The sequence below is a fragment of the Plectropomus leopardus genome, chromosome 1, assembly GCF_026936395.1.
Source record: "Plectropomus leopardus strain MGB_pleo_1.0 chromosome 1, ASM2693639v1, whole genome shotgun sequence".
NCBI lineage: Eukaryota > Metazoa > Chordata > Actinopteri > Perciformes > Serranidae > Plectropomus > Plectropomus leopardus.
In genome coordinates this window covers 10864254-10889188 of record NC_142176.1, presented here as the reverse complement: position 1 = coordinate 10889188, position 24935 = coordinate 10864254, and the positions used below count along the sequence as shown (strand labels likewise).

At 39.4% G+C, this 24935-nt stretch overlaps 1 protein-coding gene across 1 annotated transcript in view; it reads right to left on the bottom strand.

The window, feature by feature from the left end:
- Positions 1-825: 825 nt before the first annotated feature.
- Positions 826-24935, bottom strand: part of glceb (glucuronic acid epimerase b) — a 73915-nt gene continuing 49805 nt past the window's right edge. The window contains exons 4-6 of the mRNA XM_042491734.2: positions 18483-18728; positions 8614-8906; positions 826-7654 (exon numbers count right to left, since the gene is read on the bottom strand). Of these exons, the coding sequence (XP_042347668.1) occupies positions 6923-7654; positions 8614-8906; positions 18483-18728 (1271 nt within the window). The 3' untranslated portion in view covers positions 826-6922. The remainder of the gene's footprint in view (positions 7655-8613; positions 8907-18482; positions 18729-24935) is intronic.

The window sequence follows — 24935 nt, the reverse complement described above, 5'->3', positions numbered from 1 at the left end:
AGATAAGAACTGTAAATCTTCACAAATGTGAAGCTGCAACCAAAAAATGTTTCCCACATTTTCTCTAAAAATAGCTAAAACCAATATTCAATCATCAAAATAGTTGCAGATTGGGTTGATTCAATTGTATCAGCACCAAAATTAGAACGGAGGATAATGAAGCAGTAATGAATGACAACATGGTCTCACCCACAAAATACCAAATACCAACACCTCACAACAACACGACGAACAACGACGCTCTAGGAACAAATTCAGCGTTAGTTTTCAACAATCAGGGATGGCGTGTAAAAATATTCTCATTAGATGCATTGTGTCTTTTCAAAATAAACTCCAGTTTTCACAGGAAATGTACAGTTCCTACTTGTTAAATGCACAAAGTCATTTTTTTTTAACAAACTGAGAACCTTGTTAAAAACTGTTTTTGGGTTTACTTTTTTCAGTTTATGCAACAAAAGCACCTGGTTACGTTTTGAAAAAAAAAACAAAACACCATGGTTTGCCTAGCATAGTATGCTACACGTACTAACACACCAAGTAGTTATTTATTATTATTATGTTGGTTGACTTTTGGTTTCACACAGGATACGAACAGTTAAAGTCTGAAATTCTTATGCGGACTTTATTATCCTTTATACAGGTGCTGGGATTGTCAAAAAAAGCCGCCACCCTGTGCATCTCATGACCCCACTAAAGGGTCCCTCGTGTGTTGGTATCTGGCGCTGAGGGCCGGAGTTAGGAGTGAGATCATGTTGTGAATGAAGTTTGTCCTTAAACTGGTGAGTTCCCAATTAAACTTTACAGAGGAAGAGATCTGACCAGAAGTTTAAGAAAAATGCTTTTATTTTTTTACACCTTTAAAAAGCACATTTTAAAGCACAAAGATTTACTCTGTATATAAACACCTCTCTTCCTTGGACTAAAAAATGGTAGCATTTGCACATTGTGCTTGAATTGCAAAGTCTGTACATCCGCTCTGGGTCTCCTGTGGTGTTCACGACCCCAGTAAACATTTTATTGCATAAATCACATTTGACCTCAGCGGTCATTAGTTGAAGTCTTTAACAGATTGTGGAAAGACAGAAAGAATAAAACACTAAAATGAGGAAAAAGAAGCTCTTATACCTGTTACACAGTGAACAATAATAGCAGCTTTCTTAATGAAGGCGTTGCACATTGTCCTGAAAAGAAAAACAAAGCAATCCAAAAGAAATCATGTGACAATAAACAGCAGTTGTGCTTTTGTCTATCTAGCAAATAATCTTCTCTGCAAATTATTCCAACGAATGATAAATGATGCAAACACACACTCCAGCAAAAAACTTTCAAGGAGGATTTGCAGCTACTGGCTCGTTTCCCTTTTAAACAGTAGCTGACTAAATGCTAATCTCTAGTTGCACACGTCCCCTTTACAATAAGCAAGTTTTACACGTCGTATTTTTGCTATAATCTACTCAACCTACATTTGAAAAACTAGCATTTGTCAAAAGGCAGTGTCTCTCTGTGACATCTCCGAGGAGACTTTACATCATTAAATGCTGAATGGAAATCGGTTTTGCACAAAAATAGACAAATTCAAATATACTTGAATCAATGACTTTGGTATAAACAAAATAAAGATAGGTTTTCACAGACAAAACTTCCATTCCTGAATGTTCCATTTAATCTACATTTTTCTACCTGTCCTGTCAAAATGGCAAAGTGTGATTATGTACGTGTTCATGGGAAAAAATACCAACAGCAAATAAACAAAATCAGGATTACCAAGCATGGGATTATCAAAACATGCACTCATAGCTCTTTGCCCCGATCATATTTTATCTTTTTTTTTAACTTAAAAACAGAACATCGGTATAATTTCTTCCATCCACACATACAAGGTTAGAAGTTAGCCTAAAGATATCTTTTAAATCTTTATTTTGGGATTTTCAGTATAGAGCTTTTTTTAAATTCAATTTTTGGGAATAAAGTCAACATTTTTTGAAGGAAAAAAAATAATTTAGTCATAAAAAAAAGTTGTAATTTTGAGGAAAAAGGCATAATTTTACAAGAAAAAGTCTCGACATTTCAAGAATGAAAAAATTAGATTTTGATAATATAATTAAATAACAAGACCATGTCCTATTATTATAATAAAATCATATTACATGAAAAAAGTTGATTTAATAAGTTGTGTATTGTCATCTAACTGGTTACATGTGAACGGATCTAATAGGATCCAGAGGTGGGAACAAGTCACGAGTAAGTCTTTGCACTCACCCACTCACCCACTGGTTTGTAGACCGATGTTTTGATGCCTTGAGTTTGGCATTTAGGCCATCGCCATCTTGGTTTTTGGAGACAGATTTGACCAGATTTGGGCGGGAGGTTGTGGAGGAGCGAAGGGTGGACTCACAGACTGTAGCGACATGTTGCAGACAGCCTGTCAAGCAACTGGCCCCGCCCTTAATTATGCATAACTTTAAGCCTTGATAGAATGTAAACAGGTGAGTTACTTAAAAATTTACCCCCCATATAGTTTTCATTAAAAATTAAAATGAGTCACAGAGGCCTAAACTGTTTTTTTGGGTACCAATGTACCATGCTGTAAACATATTTATTTCTGCTAAAAAATTTGGGCATTTTAACACGGAGGTCGATGGTGATTGACACACTTCTGGAACCAGCCTCAAGTGGCCAGAAACTGCAATTTTTGGCAATATCACGTTGACTTCATTTTTCAGTCCCAAGTCCTAAACTTTGAGTTTTGAGTCCTAAACAAGTCTTGATCTGCTCCTCACCAATGAGTAATAATGTTGGCTAAGCATTCGCTCATTAACCTTGTAAATATTAGTCACAACTAAATGTTTGTGCATCTTCAAATATCAATCAAAGGTGGATTTTGTTGCGTCACTTTAATTTTTGTTGACCACCACATAGTTTTTGTGAGCAAACAGTATCTTTGGTATGATATTTTTCAACTGACGCTCAGTAATGTGACGTTCGTTCTTTCTGGTTCGCTCCTGAAACTTGAAATGATGCTTTTGGATTGGTTCAAACAAAGTGGATCTTAATTGATTCAGGAAATTAACTGATTTGTGTCACTCTTTTTTAACTTTTGCATAATTTTTTTGCATTATTTTCCTAAACATGCCTTTGAATCTTTGGGCTTAGTATCAGGGTACTAATTATTTTCAAGTCAAAAAGTCCAAGTCAAGTGATGAATCATAGGTGTTAAAGTCCAAGTTAAGATGCAAGTCTTTTCTGATTTGATCTGACTCGATTCCATGTAATGTGACTCAAGTCCTCACCTCTGGTCTTATCTGTACATTACAACATGTATGTATATATATATATATGTATATATACATATGCATGAATGGATTTCTGAAGGGGTCTACCAGGCACAGTCCCAGGGACCCAAAGTGTCAGGGTCTGCAAAATGTCACTGTCACTGTGTACTGTGTAATTACTGTACTGAGTCTCAAAATGACTATAAACCACAAAATGATGCAAAAACAAAAAAAAGAGAGGCAAAAGTCGATGTGTGTCTTGCTCCTATGAAGGAGAGGTAGTGGGGCCTTTTGCATATCTGTGCCCAGGGACCGATTCTCTCATACTCCGCCCATGTACAGTATAAATTGCACCATGTATATTGTGTGCTTGCTTTTCCTTGCAAAAGACTTCTTTGACTAAACACTTTTTTCTTGAAATGTTACCAATTTGTTCTTGAAATATCAGACTATTTTCTTCCCTACAGTGGCCCTAATAATCTGTCAAACATCCTCACCTAGTTATGAATGCTTGAAGCTAGAGGAGTTACAGATGAATCTGAGGAGAGGAAGGTTTACCTGGAGAAATTAATACTGGGTTTGAAGGGAAACAAGACTTATTTGCTATACAAAATTACATTGAAATGAATGACATGCTTCTTTGATTTACTCCTCTTGAAAACATGAAGAATGTTTTCATCTCAAAGTTTTCATCAGAATGACCAAAGAAAATTCAGCACCAACACCTTCAGAAGAACAAACGGCCTGATTCTCCTCCATTAATAATCTTTAAAGGTAGATCGATGAAAGCCTCATTGATGCTGAAGGCTCCACTCTGTTGTGTTTGTGAGTGCTGACTCATCCCCGACTAGAGACTGTACTGTGTGTGCGGGCTCTCCAGCCTATTAGTCGGGTGAATTGTTAGTGTCTCGGCGAGCTTTCTTTCTCCTCGTACAGCGGTCAACAGGTCGGCTCACGGATTAAAAACGCTGAGTTCATGCACCCACAGCAGCTGAGAGGAGCAATGAGAGCCTGTGGGGACCGACAGCCTCTTAATGCTTGTCAAGAATTGACCTCCACCTTCAGTACTCCCAGCATTGTCTATTTAAATGTTATAAACTGACGTGTTCGCGAGACGCAGTTGTGCCTCTGCTGCCCACATGTCTTTTTACCCGAATACACAACACATGCATCTACCTCCACCTACACTTGTTTCCTGCAATTATCGTCTGGAAGTAAGAGCTGTAGAGGAAGAGCTTTTCGGATGAGTTTCCACAGAAGGTCAAAAGCGGGGCATGAAAATGAATGAACATGCAGCTAATGGTGCTGATGTTCAAACCAGTGGAAATAAAAGGGATATAAAGGTTTTAATGTTCGACAATGATGGGTCAAGAGATTCATCTGAAGCTAGAGTTACATTTTTATGGAAATACAAGAGTTAGTTCAAGGTCTATCCTTTGTATATTTCTAAGTTGAAAGAAGCTTAAAAATATCACAGCTAGGCCTTTATTTGGATCTGCATGAAGCTTTCCCTTGATTTTTCTGTTTGTATTTCTTATTTTTTAGGAAAATTAATACAAATTTTAATATGCCAGTTAGCCAAGATTGAATCATTTACATCTGCACGACCCTGACATAATATTTAAAAAGTACCTCAAAAGATGTGAAGAAATTATTGATAACATTATCTGAGATGGCTCATATTTGTAGTCTGCACACCGCACCACTTTAGGGCAACACACCTATGCAGAAAGTTCAAGCAAAGGTCAAGCAAAACTAAATGTGTGTAATGAGTTTGTGTCACCACAGAAATTTTGTTTTGATGCTATATAAAATTAGGCTTAAAAATTGAAAAAAAAAACAACAGTAGAGCCGGGTACTAATTCAGGCTGAAAGACTGAAAGGGAAGTTAGTGATAAATATTTTGGTCTTTATTCATGTATTTATTGGAGTGAAACAGCTAAGAGAGTCTGCAGGACGTAGTGAACTCACCGGGATGTGAACAAAATGACACTGACGCTACGCGCTCTAACATTAGTAGCAATGAAGTTTTTAGGGGAGGAGTTGTGTTGAGGTTGGCTCCGGTGCCTCATCGAGCTATGATTGCAGATCAGTTTCTGGACTCTGTGGTTTCAGCGTGGATGATTTATTAGGATAAATCATTCATTAGGATATTGTTAAAGATTGTTGTAGGCCCGATGGGTTTATCTTAGAGAATGTAAGAAATATAACAGAGCAAGTTTGCGGTCGGCTGTTGGTGTCGGGTCGTCACTTTTTGTGGTTTGTCCTGTACTGTTGGCACTAACAGCTAATTCATCATGTTGAATGGAGTTTTTTTTTTCTCACACACGTGCAGAACGACGTGCTAGTTGGCTGTTGGCTGTAGTCTTTGCGGTGTATTCAAGGGCAACTTCTTGCCCGAGACAAAGGCTACGTTAGGCGACGCAACAGTCCGTCCTCGTCACTGCTAGTTCTTTGATGTCAATTTGGTGTGACTGGACCTTTACAGAAACAGTGTGCTACCTGCAGTCTCAATACAACAGTTACATAACTTAAGATGCAGGAATGCAGATATTTGTTCACAGCAGCTCAGATAAACACAGTGGCATTGTGGGTGGGAACCTGATGGTGGAAGAGCCAGTTTAACCATCTGAATTCAAATATAGTGGTTTGAGATGTTTAATCCTCAGAGCAGCTTGACTGACGTCTAATACATGATTTAATATTTATTTAAAAAGGAAAATATACTTAAGAAGTTAAACTGCCTCACTTAACATAATCCTTCCCTAAAATTAGTTGGAACTATTTATCTATGTTTTAGGGGCTTCAGAAAAGAACTTCAATTTGCCAGTTTGGAGGTATAAAGTATTTGACGCTTTTTTGTAAAAGGATGACAGCCAAATCAATTTATCTCAGCTGACAGCTTAAACACGGTGTCCTAAAAAAAATACTTCTTGATTTTGAATTTCAGCCTTTTAGGAGTTATACTATTTTAAAAAAGGTTCCAATGGAGAAATGTTTAATGTTATATTAATAAGAATATTATTTTGACATTCTCCATATCATTAATAATATATTCTGTTTTTTAGTGTTTCTTGGTCTCAAAAAGCTTTGCAAATCTACGATGAAATGGTAAAAAAAATACAATTAGAGAAGAGACAAGTGGTGGATGCATCAAAGAATGTCGGAAATATGATTCAAGGAGTTTCATCTTTCTCAAACGTCATATTGTTACTTTAAACCCCACACACACACACACACACACACACACACACACACACACACACACACACACACACACACACACACACACACACACACACACACACACACCCGCAGACACACACAGGCGTGTTCTTCCTGAACACACTCACTCTGAAACTAGGTCTGTGCATAATTACAAACACTAGCTCAAGGAAAAAAACAGGAGAGGAGAGCTACAGTCAGTGTTGCAGAAAATATAAAACCTGCAACAGAGCACAGGAGAAACTTTCAGTGTTGAGAGCTGCAGCTGAATAAACTCATCCTTTAGATTATGAACCTCAACCAAAACTGGGACGCACACACACACACACAATGTGAGCATCCACCTCACATTCAGTCATCATTAGAGTAAATTCACCTTGTCAGTTATCATTTCCGCTGTATGCTATATGTAGGTTACAGTTTGTCTAGTTGTGCTTGGCACGAATCCCTTTCAAGTAGTTTTTCCAGCGCTTTACCACATCTTTGAAGATGGGAGAGTTGTCTATGGACGCCAGCAGCTGCAGCTGGTTAATGTGCGTCGTGTGATAGTCCCAGCGCGCAAGGTTAGGCGCTGTGGCCAACATGAAGTGACGCAGGTCATAGATGCTCCCGGACCCCGTGTCAAAAAGCGGAAGCATGGCCTTCAGCGACTCCATGCCGCGGCTGAACAGCTGCCCCGCCTCCCTGCCGAGCTTCTCCCCCGCGGTCTCAGTCAAGTCGTAGAGTCCCAGCAGGGAGTAGATGAAGCCGTTGAGGACAAACGAGCTGGGCGTGGTGGGGTACTCTTCATACCAGTCGTATTTGTTCATAAACACAGCTTTGACCCCGTGCTGCGCTGAAGGCACCTTGTAGGGTCCGATTGCCTTGAGGGCAGCGTTGAGGTACGCCTGGTCCTTGGTGAGGAGGTACGCTCTCACCAGCGTGGACATGGCCTGGCCCTGAGCCATGGCCGAGTACCAGCCAGGCTCCAGAGGCCGGAAGCCTTCGCCCAGTTTACGGGTGACCATGATGGGCCAGCCGCCTCGCTCGTCCTGGTTACGCATCAGCCAGTCGCTGGCGGCAAAGAAGGCGGCCATGTGTGCAGTGGTGGAGATGGTGACGTTGTCAACAAAGCCACGCCCATGTAGGACTATTCGCACCACCCGTCTGGGCATGATCTGAGCGGAAACAGACGCAAGGGCAGACAAAGTTATTGAACATTGGAACAAGGATTTGGCATCGATTCATACTCTTCATCTTATTATTTTGTGTCAAAGTGAACGATGTATCGGGCTGCAACTAACAATTCTTTTCACTGTCAAGTATTATATTAATTATTTTCTCAATTGATTCATTGTTTGTTCTACAAAATGTCAGAAAATAGAAAATGTAGATCAGGGTTTTCCAAAGCTCGAGATGACGTCCTCAAATGTTTTGTTTGGTTCACAACCCAAACATATTCATACTGTCAAAGAGGAGTAAAGAAATCAGAAAATAATCACATTTAAGAAGCTGGAATCAATACTGAGTTTAACAGTTGACAATTAATTGATTAATCAATGAACCGTTGATGCTCTAATGTGATAAATCCTAAGCTACATGAAAAACCTGTAAAAGTCTTTGAATTTCATGATCTTGTTTTCCAGGATAAGTAATGGTGTTAGAATATTCTTTTATATTTTGAAACTCACGGGATTTTGTTGTGTTAGCAAAATAAATTGTAACTGTTATTTTTTGCAGCTGTTAAAGTATCGTAGCTCTAATATGTGTTGATATTTGACAACACTTCGTTACCATCACGTAGGTTTCGTATTGTTCCCTCAGCTTTAATCTCTTATTCCATGTATGCTGGCTGGAGTTAACATGTAGGCTCATGAATCCAGAAGGTTGCATATCTCTGCTTCGCTCCACTTGTACTTTTAAATTGTACTGCATCTCTGAGAGGCAGCAATCTTTGTGGTCGTGAATGCTCAAGGAAATTTTTTTTTGGGTCCTTGAAATGTCATGGAAATGTTCAAAGTTTTTGTCCATGAAAACATGTGGGAAGATACTGAATTATAAACAGTGATTTAACAGTTTCATCTCTTGTCCAGTTACATAATTTTTATTGTTTTATTACTTTTAGCACCAAACTGACCTTCGTGGCCTTCACAGCCTTGGTGTTGGACAACCCGACGCCCTTCCTGAGGTCAGTAACCAGATCTCGGGTCAGAGTGCTCCAGGTGGTCCGCGGCCCGACACCGTATGTGATTTCATGGTCTTTGAAGGCGATGAGCTGCGTGTTGGTCACATAGTGGATGGTGAACGGCGGGCCCTTCTCCGTGGTTTCCAGGATCACCGACACGCTGCCGTTGGAGACAAACTTGATGTCCAAGCTGAGGATGAAGTCTTTGGAGTTACCCAGCTGGAGCGAGACGCCCTCTGAGGTCTCTGTGGTGGTGGGATGAGAGGAGGGTGGATGTGAAAGATATACTTTACAGGATATTTCTAAAACAATGTTTAGACCAGTATTTCCTACAAAATTACAATCTATGTGTGACGGTAGGTGACGCTGGAGCAGGGGTGCCCCTCTAAATTTGGAGGTTTTTGTGGGTCTATGAACACAGCACTGTCAGGACTCTTTATGAGCCCAGAGTGGCTGACATTCTGCGCTCTCATAATGTGATGCAATGAATAACAGAACGATATTTATATTTCAACGGTGCTCCTAATGAATTGTCCAAAATTAGAAAATCAGTATGTGATGCCATATGTTGATATTGTGGCGGATCACCACAAATAAATAAATTAGCGGGAAACTCTGCAGACTTATTTTCTGTGCTCTGAAAGTTCATAAAAAGGTAGCGTCCAGGTGCCATACCATAAGTAGCAGGCATCCAAAGCCCCTGATCAAAGCGGAAATATGGCATCGTTATGCCGGCTCGCTGTTTTGTATAAAAGGTACGATTGCAGAATGGGGTACAGTTGTCTTGCGTTTGAGTCGCCACGGGAGGTAGTAAAAGCGGCGTAATGAGTTCTGTGTAAAAGGGACAGCCAGCAGTATGGGACCATGAGCAGGACGGGTGTGGCGTTCTGACGGCGTGTTATGTGTGCCACCCACCTCAGGATATTTATAAAGAAGCTAGCAGCAGTTAGTAACTAACTCAAGGATGAAGAACAGCAGTCGTAAATGTTCACAAACTGAAAAAACAATGAGGTCAGGGAGACCCTTACCCTCAGTGCTGAGGACGAGATCAGCCACAATAAAACAGGAGTGGTAAATGATTGTTATTAATATGTTATTCAATTTAGAAAGCGCCTCTAATGTGTATGTTAAATGTGCCATTAGAGACTGCCGCGCCCGTCCCACCTCTTTTGTTTCCACAGTGCTGGTACACTGTCTAAAATCCCACGCTGGAGCCAAATGATCCTGCTGTTGTTTGTTTGTGTGTAAAAATGCAAAGGTAGTGCAAAGAAGGGACTTACTAGCGGCCTTATACCGTGATCTCTCTGTAAAAACAGCTCAAGAGAGACAGCACTGGAAAACTGCAAATATATTAAGCGAAACACCAAACGAATGAACCTGGGGCAGGTTTTTGCTTTCGCTTAAGCTGCCAAGCGTGTTTACAAACAGTAACTGACAATCCTGCATAGTACACCTTTAAAGTGTGTAAAAATCACAGCAGGAAAGAAGTTTTTATAGAGTTTCTTCAGGTGCATCTGGTCTAAAAAACATGACTTACCTCATTTGACTGAATTTACAAACTCGTGACGAGCTCTGGGTGACAATGGACTATTTTTAGTGGACTGACTGGAAGCCTTTTAAAGTGCATCTGTCTCCTTTAATGTTTCATTGAAAGCTTTTATGTTCACGAGATTCACTCTGTAGTCACATTCTCAAATGATCAATAACAGTTAGAAAACGTCTGTGGTCAAAACCCCACTCTTTATTACAGTCTTGTAACGTTATTACCTGTGTGAAGTGCCTCGCTCTGTGTGTGTGTGAGTGTGTGGGAGAGAGGGAGAGAGAGTCTGAAAAACACGCAGAGACAAACTCCTCATGGGATGTACAGTACAGATGTGTCACTGCACACGGGGCTTAATTAGGAGGACAGAAGGGAAGAAAAACACAGAGTGGTAGGAAGAGAGTGGAAGAGGAAGTTGATGCACTGCAGCAACTTTTCTATTTGCATCTCCACATCTCTTCTCTTCAAAGTGAGAAACTCAGATGATATTCAGTTTCAACACTGCCACCGCTCCTCTTACATTATATCAACTCAGTACCAGGCACTTCAGCTGCTGTTCTGAATTCATTTCAACCCTCTTAAACACTATCAGCCTCTGCAATGATCTCTCCTTTGGCCTGCATTGCTAAAAAAAAAACCCAAAAAACTTTTCTAATCAGAGCTCCCGAAAGGATGCAGAGAAGAAAGAGTGTAGGAGTCAAGGAAAAAGAGGGTAATGGCATGATGGGTCGCCTCAAGTGCCCTTAAAGTCGGCCCGAGATGGGAGAGAGCGAAAATGAGCCAATAGTGAGAAGACAATTGAGAATCACATCTCACATGACATGAGCTGAGGTAGCAGAAGGAGACGAGGCCGCCTGAGACACAAAGACAGTCGATCAGGAAGAGAATGGAGAAGAGAGCCAGTCTGGCAGGGGCCTCTGGATGACTACGGCTCTTTAATGCACTCATAAATCCATTACTTAAGGCAATGCAGAGAGTAAGTGGATTTGTACTCTGGCCCCGTGATTACTCTGGCATCAATAAAGGATGGGCAGGGAATATAGACGAGATTTCACCTCCTCTGCTCGGCTTTGCTTTCTGGCTGTTTAGCAAAGAGGCAGGAGACAGAGATGACATGTAGCTGCGGATATGTCGGCGTGAAAACAAAGCTTGTGGGCATAATGAACACTATAAAACACATATTCAGTACGTGTTGTGCACGTGTGGGTACAAAAGAGTTGAAGCAACAAGACAACAGTCGATGCACGTTAATTATTTGCCACATCCTCCGGTGATTACATCCGGACATACAGTGACTATAAATGGCATCCACCCCCTTGGGATGTTTTCATGTTTTTAGGGCTGCAAATAAGAATTATTTTCATATCAATTAATCAGCCAATTATTTTTCCAATTTATCTTATTTCCATGAAATGGTGCAAAATGCCCATCATAATTTCTCAGAGCCCAAGGCAACAATTGCTTGTTTTATAAAACCACCAGTCGAAAACTAAAATATGTTCACATTACTATCATACATGACAAAGAACTACAAAAACTCCCCACATTTGATGAGCTGAACCATGGACTAAATAGCGTTTTTGCCTAAAAAATGATGAAAAATATGATTTTGAGTTAATCACAGGAATGCTTTCTATTTGTTAACAAACGTGACATCCCAAGCCCCCCGAAATGCGATTCAGCCTTGCTTTCAACTTTTTTCATTGCATTATACTGCCGCGAAAAAATTCCCTGCAGCCCAAAAAGCATTTTTCCCATAAAACATCAATGTAAAAGAAAGTCGATAAAACTATTCCAGGAAACCTTTGGTTAATTATTGCCTCATTCCCACTGAACAAAAACCTACTAACACACATAAAATCTGGCTTTTTAACATAATGGGAAGCTTACAATCAGCAAATGACTCGTAGTCACTGTATTCATCGGCTCCGCCTTCAATCGGCTTTGATGAAAATACAACACCCGAGTGAAAGTGCTAATTTTGGCTCTTTTACTGACGAGATTCGGTGACGTGCTACCACAAATTCATGGTCTGTCTCCATCCAAGCAGCACTGGGACATGGTTAAATGTAGTTTGCACCAAATGTGAAAGAGATTAAATAAGTAAGAGAAATAAAAAAGAAGCAACCACCATAGCATTTTTTTCTGGCCTCCACTGTACTTTCCAGTGTTTACCAATCTGTTTTCCGGCCTATCCATAATGTCGAACATGGCACACCAGAAAAAAAGGCACACACACACCTGCTGCAGAGCAGAGTACACAGCTAGTGTCTACTGGCAATGGGAAAGCAGTGTATTGCCTATATTTAGCAGGATTTTCCTGTGTTAAAAAAAACCCTGTACATGCACTAATTTTGGTGGGAAAGGGGTATACAACTCTTTCTTTAATGACTTTTTGACTCCTGGAAGTTTTATATTTGTAAAACTTTCCTCGACTTTCTTAAAGGCTAAGCGGAGCTAGCCAAGCAAGAACTTGTAGGCAGAGCCTGTGGGTGAAAACACTACGGTGCATATTTAGTGGGCTGCATAATGAGAAACAAACCTGAAAGCTAGAGACTTTTTTGGCACATATACCAGCATTTCCATTGGACTGAAAGGGCTCCATCTTGGGGTCTGGTATCTTATATCTATGCAATGTCTGCAGTCATTCATCAAGATCGTGTTTACAGGACGAGACTGTCATTTTAAGCAGCGGGTCATTTTTAATTTTTGTAAGGGAATAATGTAAATGTAGCAAATTATTACTGACTGACATCTTTATTAAAACAATGTGAGTTTGGTTAAAAAAAACACACCAGCTGTTACTCCATTGTTTCTCACAGTGGAGCTGTTCAAGGAGTGTTGCTGTTACCACGGTAACCACAAGTGTCTTCAAATCAACCAGGACTGAAATCTCAAGAATTACAACTTTGAAGTGTCAAAAAAGTCACTTCAGCTTTGATTTCAATGTCGAGAGACAATAGAACATAAAAACTTCCGAGCCAGCCGGCGACAGCTGTCACTCCACTCTTTCTCCGTACGCAGATCACCTCGCTAATTCTGGAGAGTGTTTAGTTTGTACAGATTGCCTTTCTGAACTATCAAACAACCACGAGGGGATTCGGAAAATGAAGGTGCTCAGTGGTGTTCATGCAGGATTGTGCAGATGGTAGATGGTAGGTTATTATCAGGGGACGGACGATTGATCCACTTGTCAGAGGATTTGAGAGGCTGTTCAACACCAGCGCCCTAGATACAGTACGGAGAAAAAAAGACCCAAACAGAGGAGGAGAGCAGGGGGAGGGAGGTTAAGACAGAAAGAGAAACTGACAGCAGAGGGAGAAAACAGGAAAAGTTTAGATGACAGAGCAGAATAAGGTGTTAGAATGGAGCATAATATGATTGCAATGTTTAGGAGGATCACTGAGGGCTGATAAGTGGGCGGAAATGAGTAAAGAGAGGTGGAAAACGGACTGAAATCTGGGGTAGACGAGGAAGATTAATGAAGACAGAAGACTGCCTAGGGAGGGCTGAGGAGCGATGATGAAAACATGATGATGTCGAGGAAAGAGAGAGCTGATGATGGCGAGTTGAGGCTGTAAGGCAAGGTGAGCGAGGAGCAGAGAGAGAAAGAAAAGTGTGGAGCGGTGAAATGAAAAGAAGTTGTTGATGATGAGAGGTTGGAGGAATTAGGAGGAGGGGGAAATTACAGTCGAGGCAGCAGCTCAGTGGAGGACACAGCGAGAGGAGAGAGTGTCCTGGAAATATCAGCAGGAGATCAAAGGAGAATAAAGACAGCTCACAGTCAGCACTCAGTAAAAAAAGATTCTGACTTCTCCCAAATCCAAAAATACCTCTGCAAAATATCTTGTGGCCTTGGTCATTTTGCAGCTGTAAAACTAGGCCAGATTTCCGTCTTGATCATAATAAACATATCTTATTTATAGTTTAGATATTTACACCGCTCTTGAGGAATTCACAATGAAAAAAACACTATCTGTCCATAACCCACAGGCTGAAAAATATAAGAAAAATGTCAAATTGATTGTAATATTTCTGACCAATATTGTGCTTTAAATTGGAACCATTTTTCTGTAAATTTAGCTTCAGGTCTGTATTTGTGGTCTACATTGAATTAAATATATCATAAGCATTATCAAACGATTATTCTTTCTACACTAACAGAATCATAAGATACTGCTGTTGCTTGTTTGTGAGGTCCTCAGGGGTCAGACACAAAGTTTTCTATTAAAAAAAAAATCGACCACTTTAACACATACTAACCTATTTATGAAGAGTGAAAAACAAAGTCAGCCACCGCACACTGAAGAACTGTGCTGTGACTTTATTAAGCGCTCTGAATAAAGTCACAGCACAGTTCTTCAGAAGCTCAAACATCTGGTTGGACGGAGAAACTCACCTATATTTAAACATTATTCAAGACTCAGAAATCAACAGGTTTTTGCACTTTTTAAGAAGGTGGTTAAAAGAATGAAAGAGGAAAGCTGTGTTTGCACAGTTAAAATAATTCACCACAGACTCTCTCAGTCTGCAATTTATTGACCCAGACTTGATGTAGACTCACTACTGTAACTGTAATAATATGCTCTGTTGATATTTACCTTTGTAATGTCTCGCATGTTATGTTTTGCTATGTCCTTCTTCATTTTGCTTATTTGACCTTGCCGATATTGTTATTGAAGTAAATCTGTAAAAGCTGCAGGGGGTGGGGGATGAGGAGGCAAACTGTCTTGTCTGGTTATGTACTGTTATTTTGTTGCTTAAAAAAGTAAACTATTTAAAAAAAACAAAAAAAAACTGCCACCAGTGGAAAACAAAAAAAATCATATTTTGACCAAAAAAAAGCAAGACAGCACAAATGGCTCCATATTTTGACTTGATAAATATCACGTTTGGGCACATTAAACAGAGTGTGCATGTCTGCATGTAAACAGGAATGTAAGTGGAATATTCATTTTCATTGTCTTTTTTTGTATTAAGTTTATGAAACAGACTATTTTGTGCATGTAAACAGTCATTTAGCATATACTTTACAATTACTGATCTATTTTTATCTAGTTTTTTTAAAAAACTGACACAAAGTGATCACCCTGATGATTAATGTTGAAAAATAACTTGCCACTATGTCATTTTATCACTCAATCAGACTTAATTTGAATAGCACTTTTCATACATAAACATTGTCTATGATGACAATCAAAATAACACAACCCACTCATGACTTTGTCATCATAAATGACAGAGCAGTGCTTCTTCCTCCACCAAACTATGTTCAGCAAAGCATAAATCTATAGAAACCAGCATATAGAGAGTGAGCATATTAACCTGCCAGCAGCCAGGAACATACAAAGACAGTTGTCGTTCCAGCTGGTGAAACCAGTGATCACCAGATTTAACTTAAACCTGCTCTTTTGATTTGGAAAGCTGCACTCATGCAGATAATATCTGCATCAGTCTATCATACATATACACATACTGCAGTCATGAATACTATTGTGTTTAGAGCTTTATAAAAAGGTCAGTAGGGGTGAGGAGGGAGATTTTTTCTCATTTTTCCTCTTTATAGATCAATTTTCAGATGCATGAGGGAGAAGACTGCACACAATAAACGACAGTACAGTCTGAGTGTCCTCGGCATCATGTGAGCCTTGATACAAAGCAAGTGGATTCACTTAGATTCCTTGGAGTTGAAACTGTGCAAAATGGCACCAAGGACGACAGCACCATCCGTTTCATTACAACAGGCCAGACTCCTCATTTCTTGAAGGCCTGTTAATTACACTGATGGAGAATTCAACACATGATATTGTGACAGTTTGTAATAAATTCAGTTATTTATGTAGTGTTCTCAAATTTCAAAAACAAAAAGACTTTTCTAACATTTCTGTCCACTCAAAGCCTCATCAAAGACCTTCATATTTATTCTGTTATGAAACTGCTTGTCTTTTAATGTATTCTGAAAATGCGTTGATTAAAACATGAATATGGTTTATTTAATATCAATTTCCAGTTAATATTAACAAAGGTTAAGATAAATCACTTCTGATCATGTTAAGGCTAATGATTTCTGACAGATGATCACCAAATGACAGCACTGAGTGCTCTCCACTGCAGCAGAATGAACTAACATTAGCTTCACACACTGACAGCATGAGCTGCTTCACAGCTCTGAATCCTGGAAAACCCCAACCACAGCTACTAGACTGATTTGCTTAAAATATGAACATAATTAATGTAATATGCTAAAAAGATGAATAAAACATTTTTGTCAACCAATTCTATGAAAAGACCAAAACCAACAATTAATATTTTCTATATACCAAAAGCCTGATGTACTGTAGTTTATTCCTGTGTGCCATAGACTTCCGATTTTGTCCACATATAATGAAAAATATCAGTGTTGCTCACGAATATTAACATGTCCAGTTTACAGTCAATCTAAAGTCCTCCTGCTGTATATGTGTATCAGTCTGCAACTAAAAACTGCCCAAATACTCCTGCAACAATCACTTTTTCTATGAAACTTGGTGTGTTCATTGAGTTTTTTAGGTGGGAAGAGGTTCTTTGTAACAGAGGTCAACATGTCAAAGAATTGATGGGACTCTTTTTTCTGACTGGCTGTGCATATTCTCTGGCAATTAGAGCTTAAGGTCAAACTTTCCCCAACTTTTAGATCGGTGAACTTTGTCGCAGAATCAAACCCTAATATTTAGAAGTGGCTGCTGCAGCTTTCAGTAGACACTGCATTGCAGCTTGCTTCATTTGACACAGTCTCTGGCTTTTGTTTGATATCCAGTATTGGAAAAAAATGATTTCTGATCCATTATTAATGCAGTTAGCACGTTAGAGATATTACATGGATGTCACTGTCACACTGAATGTCCCACTGAACCCGACTGAAACCAAAAGCGCTGGACGAAGAGAGGGAAGAGAGCCAGCATCAGGGCGGGGCTGACCCAACTTGGACCGAAAGCTGTTCCTCTGCCAAGTCTTCTTCAGGCTAATGTCCAGTCGCAGGGGATTTTAGTGGATGATATGTGATTGAGGTTTACTCAGCAACGGTAAATCAGAGACTACGCGCATCTTCACAGAGACATCAGCAGCAACATGCCCGAGCAACTGGATTTAATATTCATGTAGTTGTTGATTTGAATGAACTCATCCTTAAACTCCAAAGATGGAGCAGGATCAAGTACAAATTTTAATTTCATATTTCTAAACTATGTTTAAAAATGACTAATAAATCTACCTTGTACCTTTAAACTTCATAGTTTATATGGGAAAAAAAATCTTTGAATATTCATATTGAACAGCCAAACCTGACTCAACTGACATATTTCTGAGCCGGGTACATCCCTAAACAGCAGCCCCTCCGAGCCGTACCATGTCAGAAAACTTTTAACATAAAACTGCTATATTCAGTGATTTTACCCATTTAAATCACAGGGTTTGTTTGTTTTGGAGAGACCTCTGCGGATAATTTGGATCATGGTAAAACCCTCCTAAACAATGAATACTGAAGGAATCCAAACCAAGAGTTCATACTCAACACATGGGAGACTTTTCATCTTGTTGCAATCTGCAAACCTCACCGCTAGATGCCACTAAATCCTACACACCACTCTTTAAAGTAGCCTACTTGACCACCTGTCTAAACCTATAAACTAGATCAACTTTCACTGACGACACGCACCACAAGTGGAGCTTCTGAACAACAGAAGGCAATAGTTAACTGCCTTTCATTAAAGCCCGTATGGCACACACAATAATTTACAAAGAGCACACTAACCAGACAACAGCCTGGAGATTTATTCTGTCCTTTGCCCTACAAACATGATTAAGGTTAACTGGCTTCAGCTAATAAAATTGGGAGACAACAGTTTTCATGTTATTCACGCTCTGGATAAACAGGAGATGTCTGTCATGAAAAAAAAAAAGCTGACTAAATGTGTTTATGTCTGAAGCATCAGCGGGAATTTTCACAATGCATTTCGACAGCATAAATGTGACAATGTCTGACTCAGTGAACCAAATAGGATCAAATGTGTGATGTGTCTGCTGCTTCTTTAATCATCACAATTTTCAGGAATCTGTCATTATGTGGTGGGTCCACTGTCAACCAGCACAGTCTGCCAGTATTCTCGCACTGTGGCCGTGACTCACTGCAGACTATCATCCTGTCCTGAGGGTGAGGTTGCATACCGAGCCTCCTGCAGCCACAGTTAACAGGAGATAAGCTCCTTGCCCCGAGGCCATCTGGGCTCATGGACGGCTTACATACCTGGAGCACTGAACTGGCGCACGGAGGTAGCCCGGGTCTTGTCGTGGACACGGCTAAGACCGCAACCTTTCGGCACACTCCAGGGTGCCGTGCTGGCCCTGCTATCTCTGTCCTCTGCGGTGTCGTAGACCTCAATGTGGGGAGGGCGCTCCGTCAGGTTCTTGCTGTAGTGGCTCAAGCCGTACTGAGCGATCTGGATGGCGTAGAAGTAGCCCTGAGGGCCCCATTGAGTGGACAGAGGCACACCTGGGTGGAAAAGACGGAGGCAGAGAAGGAGGACAATGATGTTAAATAAAGAAAGAAAAATTACCTCTTTTTACACACAGACGTTTGACTCTTCATCATGTTGTTTTTTTTCTGGTTGTTAATTTCATAGTGTCTTGATATCCTTCTAAATGTGTGTTTCCATGATCATCTCGTTTATGTAAATATTTTTTTAAGCTCTTTTCAGTCTATTTCAAGCAAATGCTCCTTTTCAGATGGCAGTTGTCACAACAGATTTTTTCTGGTGCGGTGTCACATTGAGCTCATAGCCACACTCATATCAATAAACTGTTCTAAAATTAATTATTGATATCATATATACAAATTTAGACACCCTCCAGTAATTGGATGAGACCGACTGTGGCAGTTACAAAGATTTAAATCTGGGCTTATTTTATAAACAAGGAAAAAGAAGAAAAAAAGCGCAGAAAAAAAGGTAAGAAAAAGAGACATCACCAGCAATGTTTAATGATTGGATGGTGTGGTGAAATTCAAGCTAATTTACTGCATTTCACCCGAGGCGAGCTTTCCTGTTCACGCAGCCAGAAATAGCTCAGCAGGAGAATCACTCTGATTAACAGATAGTTCACTTAAAGACCTTGTGACAGTGAGAGCACATGAGCAACCCAATCGCCATCCTTCTGAGAGGAACATAACATATGCCTCCGCCTTTCAAACCAATCACCTCTGCATACAGATCAGCTCACTTATGTTCATCTTTCTTTATTGCCTTTTGCCAGTCGATGACACAACACACAAAGAAGGCTTATCTTTATTTTCATGACAGAAAAGGCTGTAAATGGTTTTCAGTCTCGCTCGAGTTGAAAATGGAGGTGAAGAATGAACTGATGGAGGTTATGATCAAGCTGTTGCTTTATTAAACTGTTTAGAGACCACGCAGCTGGACTGGGCAATATGGCCTATTAATAATGCTGCAATATTTTTAGGCTGTATTGCCATTTGGATATATATCTCAATATTTTGAAATCTTTTCCAGTCTACAGTAGACCACTAAAATACTTAACAACTTACAATAAATCTAAGTAAAGGCACTTTGTCATTGTTATTATAATAACAATGTTATATTGCACCTTTCACAAATAAAATACGGCTCAAATTACTTACAAAACAAAGAAGAATAGAGCAGATATTCTGGAGGACAGAAAGCGTGACAATTAATCTCAAAGAACATTCACTTCTTTTTTGACTGAAGTGAAGTAAAATGTGTATGCACATACACATTTGTCATGAGTTCTTACTTGCATTATATGTACTATTATTTTATTAGTTAGATACAGAAAATCTTAGTAATGATCTTAATTTGTTTTTCTTCAATTTTATTACCAATCTGGAACACCTGACATCTATCTTTGGTCTTCTCATTGCGCAAATATAAAGTCACTTTTCACCCATCAGGGAGAAGCTTCACCAAAACCCTTCGTCCTCCCGTGAACCCTTTATTTTCACAGACTATCTTCATTACTGTGAAAAATGATTTCAGACTGATTAAATATATTGCGGAAAACAATTAGATTTTCTTAACTGTAAAGTGGCATTTCCACTGATGTGCAGAGGTAAAAGAAACTGCATATTTCCCAACTGCTTGACTGCAGTGTTTCAGATGCAGACATCATATCGAGACAGTTCATCCACAAAGATATTTCATGCGTTTGGTGATTTTTTTTTTCTTTTTAAAAGTCAAAGATGACAGATGACGATCAGTAAGTTGTGTGGACAGTCCCTCCTCCCTGCTGTCCTGTATCGTAGCAAACACTCCCGGGTAATGCATCGCATCACTAGTGGAAAGTGAATTTATGCCCCATTTTCATGTTTATTTTTAGATAAATGCATATCATAAACCACATTTAAGTAGTAAAGTCGTCAGAAACAGATCCTGATTGAGAACTCATACATTTGATCTATGTGTTCATAAAGGAACGCACAAAATACACAAACACACACTCTTACATCCCCACTCAAACACACTTTCCAATCTCATGCCAGAGTTTTCTCCATGCTTGTCTCGTTGCTGGTGTCTCCCTTGACAACTTAAGTCAAAAGACTGTCAAAATCCTCACTCTATAACACTAAGTAATCCATGTGGAATTGACTGTTAAGCCTGCACATATTTTCATGACTCCACAGAGCAGACTTTTCTAAAAAAAAAAAGAAAAAAAAGGGTCTACTGCCAATTACACTATACTTTAAGCCTACAGAAGTTAATATGCAGCAGAAGTGCGACTCCATCTCATTGTTATGCAGCTTTGCTTTTGACCTCTAGCAGGTCAGCAAACTGTGACATCTGGATGAAGGTGAGTAGACATTAAAGCTCCATTAAGCAATATATTTAATATTAATATTGAATAATATTGAGCTAAATGACTAATGTGTCGTGTGGAAGGGTCGACTGCTGAGATCTTTACAGATTTTGAAATGTTTTTGAGCAAACAAACTCAGAGAATCTCACAGTGAAGAAGCTAAGTAAACTGGTGCAAAGTGTTCAGCGTGTTGCAGCTGACGGCCAGATGTTTTTCTCAGGAGTTGGAGGGGACCAAAGCAGAGCTAAAAGGCCAGTGAATATTGGACTGACATATGTCAGGCTGTCAGAAAGACTGTCAAGCTGCCACTGGCGCCATTTGAGTTTTTACCTGCACGTATGTACAGTGGATTACTTCTTAAAAGGAGCAATTTTTATATTTTGAACTTACATACTAGTATTATATATGGACTGAGGCATAAGGCACAGTTTTATATTTTACACACTTTACACACTCAGCACATTATCCATATTGTGGTTTATTCACATACTGGTGCTAGTTGTCTATTGCTGCATTTCTTTACAGTTATATTTCTACGCACTTACATACTCAGCATATTATACATACTTTATTTTCAAAATATTTACATGCTGGTGCTAATTGTTTACTATCACTGAATTTCTATTTTCATATACATGTGCTTATTTCTACGTGCGATAATTCTCTGTGCAACTGTAAAAAACCACAATTTCCCCCGTGGGGAAATCAATAACGTATTTCTGATTCTGATGACCAGTGTGGCTGGATAGTTGCCCAAAGATTGGATGAACCTTTGTAAACGCCCCTGAGTTCGGGTGAGTCATCAAACATTTAAAACCGTTCTACAGGGAAAGAAAAGTCTGGAAACTTGATGTAAAAATTCTCAGATTCTGGTTGTTTTTGAAACATATTTTGCATTTAACAAAAGATAAACACAGGGACACAGGATTAAAACTGAAAAAAAAAATGCTTTTCATTTGACTGGGTCTCTAATGTTTGCTGGGTGATCCAGCTGGGTACATCATGAAACATGATAATACTATATTTATTTTGCTGGATTTACCACTTTCTACTACCAAACACAGGAAATAAACACTAATACTGCAGCAAATGGCAATTACCCAGCTGGAGACCAAGTTAAGCACTAAACCCAAATCACATTTACTGGAGGTGCAAGCCTTTTGGAAATCTGCACACCAACTTCAAACCACAATTTTATCAACTTTTTTGACTTGCGCAGATCGAACTGAGACAGAAATGTTGTCTTTTTAAATTAATTTGTGGTTTGGAGTTGCTGTGACCTCGCTGTAACCACAACGATTTATAAAACACTGTCCTGGATCCACAGACTTTTTATCCAAGTCCTCCTTTGTCTTCACTTGGCAGCGCTGCATCCATCTTGGTGCGCAGGTATTGGGTTAAGAGAGATCAGGCGTCATGTATGTTTACAGCGAGAGTGTTAAGTGAGAGTCTGTGTGTTTTATCAAGCACTTAAATTGTGATAAAACAGTGTGTGTATGTGTTTGTGCAAATGTTTAAGTGATGGCGGTCTGCAACAGAACCGGGAGCGAAGATAAAGATGGTTCCAGGAAAAGCGAGAGACACAAAAAACGAGAAAGTGATTTAAGAGGCTGTTGTTAGAGAGGATTAACTACTTCCACTAATGATAGTGCTCTGGCTGCCGGGGCTTCATTATTCTCAACTTTTGTTCTTTGTCTCACGGAGGCTCTGCTGCAACAAGGAAAAGTAAGACCTCAATTTTTAACCCTCTACTATAAAACCAAATCCCTCCAAGTGCTGGCACATTAAGGTGCTGCGTCTTTAAGACTGTCTTATAATAAAAACCTTGAGAGCATACTTTTGTGCTCAACAATTGGCTGTGAATTCTAGACTAATTTATCTTTACCTGGTGAAGGTCTGAGAGATGAAACACTGTGTGCTTAATTATTGTAGTAATAGGAGAGTGTGCAGGAATTCGCTTTTCTTCACCTATGACCAATTTCCTCCTCCGCAACTATAAAAAGTCTTTAAAAGTGTCTGTGAGCCTCCATTTTCTAGACTAATTTATCTGAAATCACCTCAATTTATTTTATTTTTTTAACCTCAATAATATCACAGTTTAAAGTAGCTTGAGATTTTAGTACAATCTGAGCGTGTCAACTAGTTTGACCCCTGACACAAGTTACATCACAACAGAGTAAGGCAGAGGCGAGAGTGATGTAAAAGGGCCATCAGGACATTTAATGAATATTGCTGAGGGTCCTGTTAAATAACTTTTTCATGGGTAGCAGGGTGCGTTGGGACTGAAATGCTCCCTTGACCTTGTTTAAGCCCTGCGGTTCTTCGGACTGTGACGGGATAATTAATGAACTGCTATTTTCACCTATAAAAATATGCTAAGTTGAAGAGTTGTATGCTTGGGCATGTGGAGTGCTAAATAGCAAGAAGCCTTGGGCTTAATTAATGGACCTTGTTAATTTTTCTGTGTGTGTGTGTGTGTGTGTGTGTGTAGGAGTGTAGATGTGTTTCCTCTCTTGGACTTAAAGAAACGGTCTGCATGAAATGAGAGGGTGAGAATAACTTGGCTCCCTGCTGCTCAGCCCAGAGGTATCAACAGATTTGTCTAGATTCCTGTCTGACCCATTTTCTGCTATATACGTTCCCTCCCATACATGTGTTTTCGTGCGTCCTTAAGGAGACAGTTTGGATTTTCTGAAGTGGGGTTATACAAGGCACTTATCCTTAGTCAGCCTACTAAATATAGTAGATTAAATATAGTAGATGAGGGTAAGAGAGTTAGTAGGGTTAGTATGCTTCGTTTAGAGAAGCAGAGGAGTACCAACGCTTAAGTTAAGCAAATAAAAAAACCCAACATATTTTAGCTACATAAAAAATAATAATAAAACATTAAAAAATAATAATCTAAACTACTTTTAAAAAAATATTTTCATTGCTTTACCTTGCCACAGACAGCAATTTCTGAAGGGGAACTGAACTGAAAGTGAAACTATTCTGTGCTCTCCTGACAAAAGAAATTATTTTACCATGCAGAACACACTATTGTGTGACTTTGTTGTTTTAAAGGGTTAGTTTTGATTCACCAAAGTTACACAATAAAACAAACAAACTACCGACAAACTTACTACTAAGAGGCAGCTGTAGACCAACAGCTTCTGTGTTTCACAAGGTAAAATTACTACTTTTTTAATGGAGTCTTGTGGTTTGAAGAGAGCAGTTTAATGGCTTCAGTTCACTGTCTAAAAGGGCCGGTAAAGGGGTCAAAATAAATATAGTGCACTCCAGGGGTCTTTAAACGTCTTTTAGCCCAAGAACCCCTTAGCTGTAAGAGAAATGGAGCAGGGACCACCTGCATATATTGTAAAAACTTAGGCGCATATTAAAGCGGGCAGATGGAGGCTGTCAGGCAGAAGGAAATATCAGCCTCAGGCTGCAGCTTTGACCTGTATTTGCTTTTCAGGCAAACTCCACTTTCACAAAGGTAACTGTTGCAAAAGTAAAAATATGTTTGTATCAGTGTGCATTTTCAGACATATTTCAAGTTTTTAAAAGAAAAAAAAAACACCAAACAATAATTTGGCTGCCTCTCTTAAAACTGATATTGAATTTTTTTAGGGCCTCTTTTTAGATGGCTAAAATCCACTTTGCTGCTCTCCCTGTCCACAGCAGTACATCACTTAGCTTCCGTGGTGATACTCCAGTTTGCTTCTCATCTAATGTAGCCTAACCTGTCATCTAATGATCACCGACTATGGACTAAGTACCGCATACAACCCTACTTCAAAAAATCCAAACTATCCATTAACTCAGACTGCAGTTCAAAAAAAAGTAACAAGAACTACAAAAATAAAACCAGCCAAACTAATTGAAACTG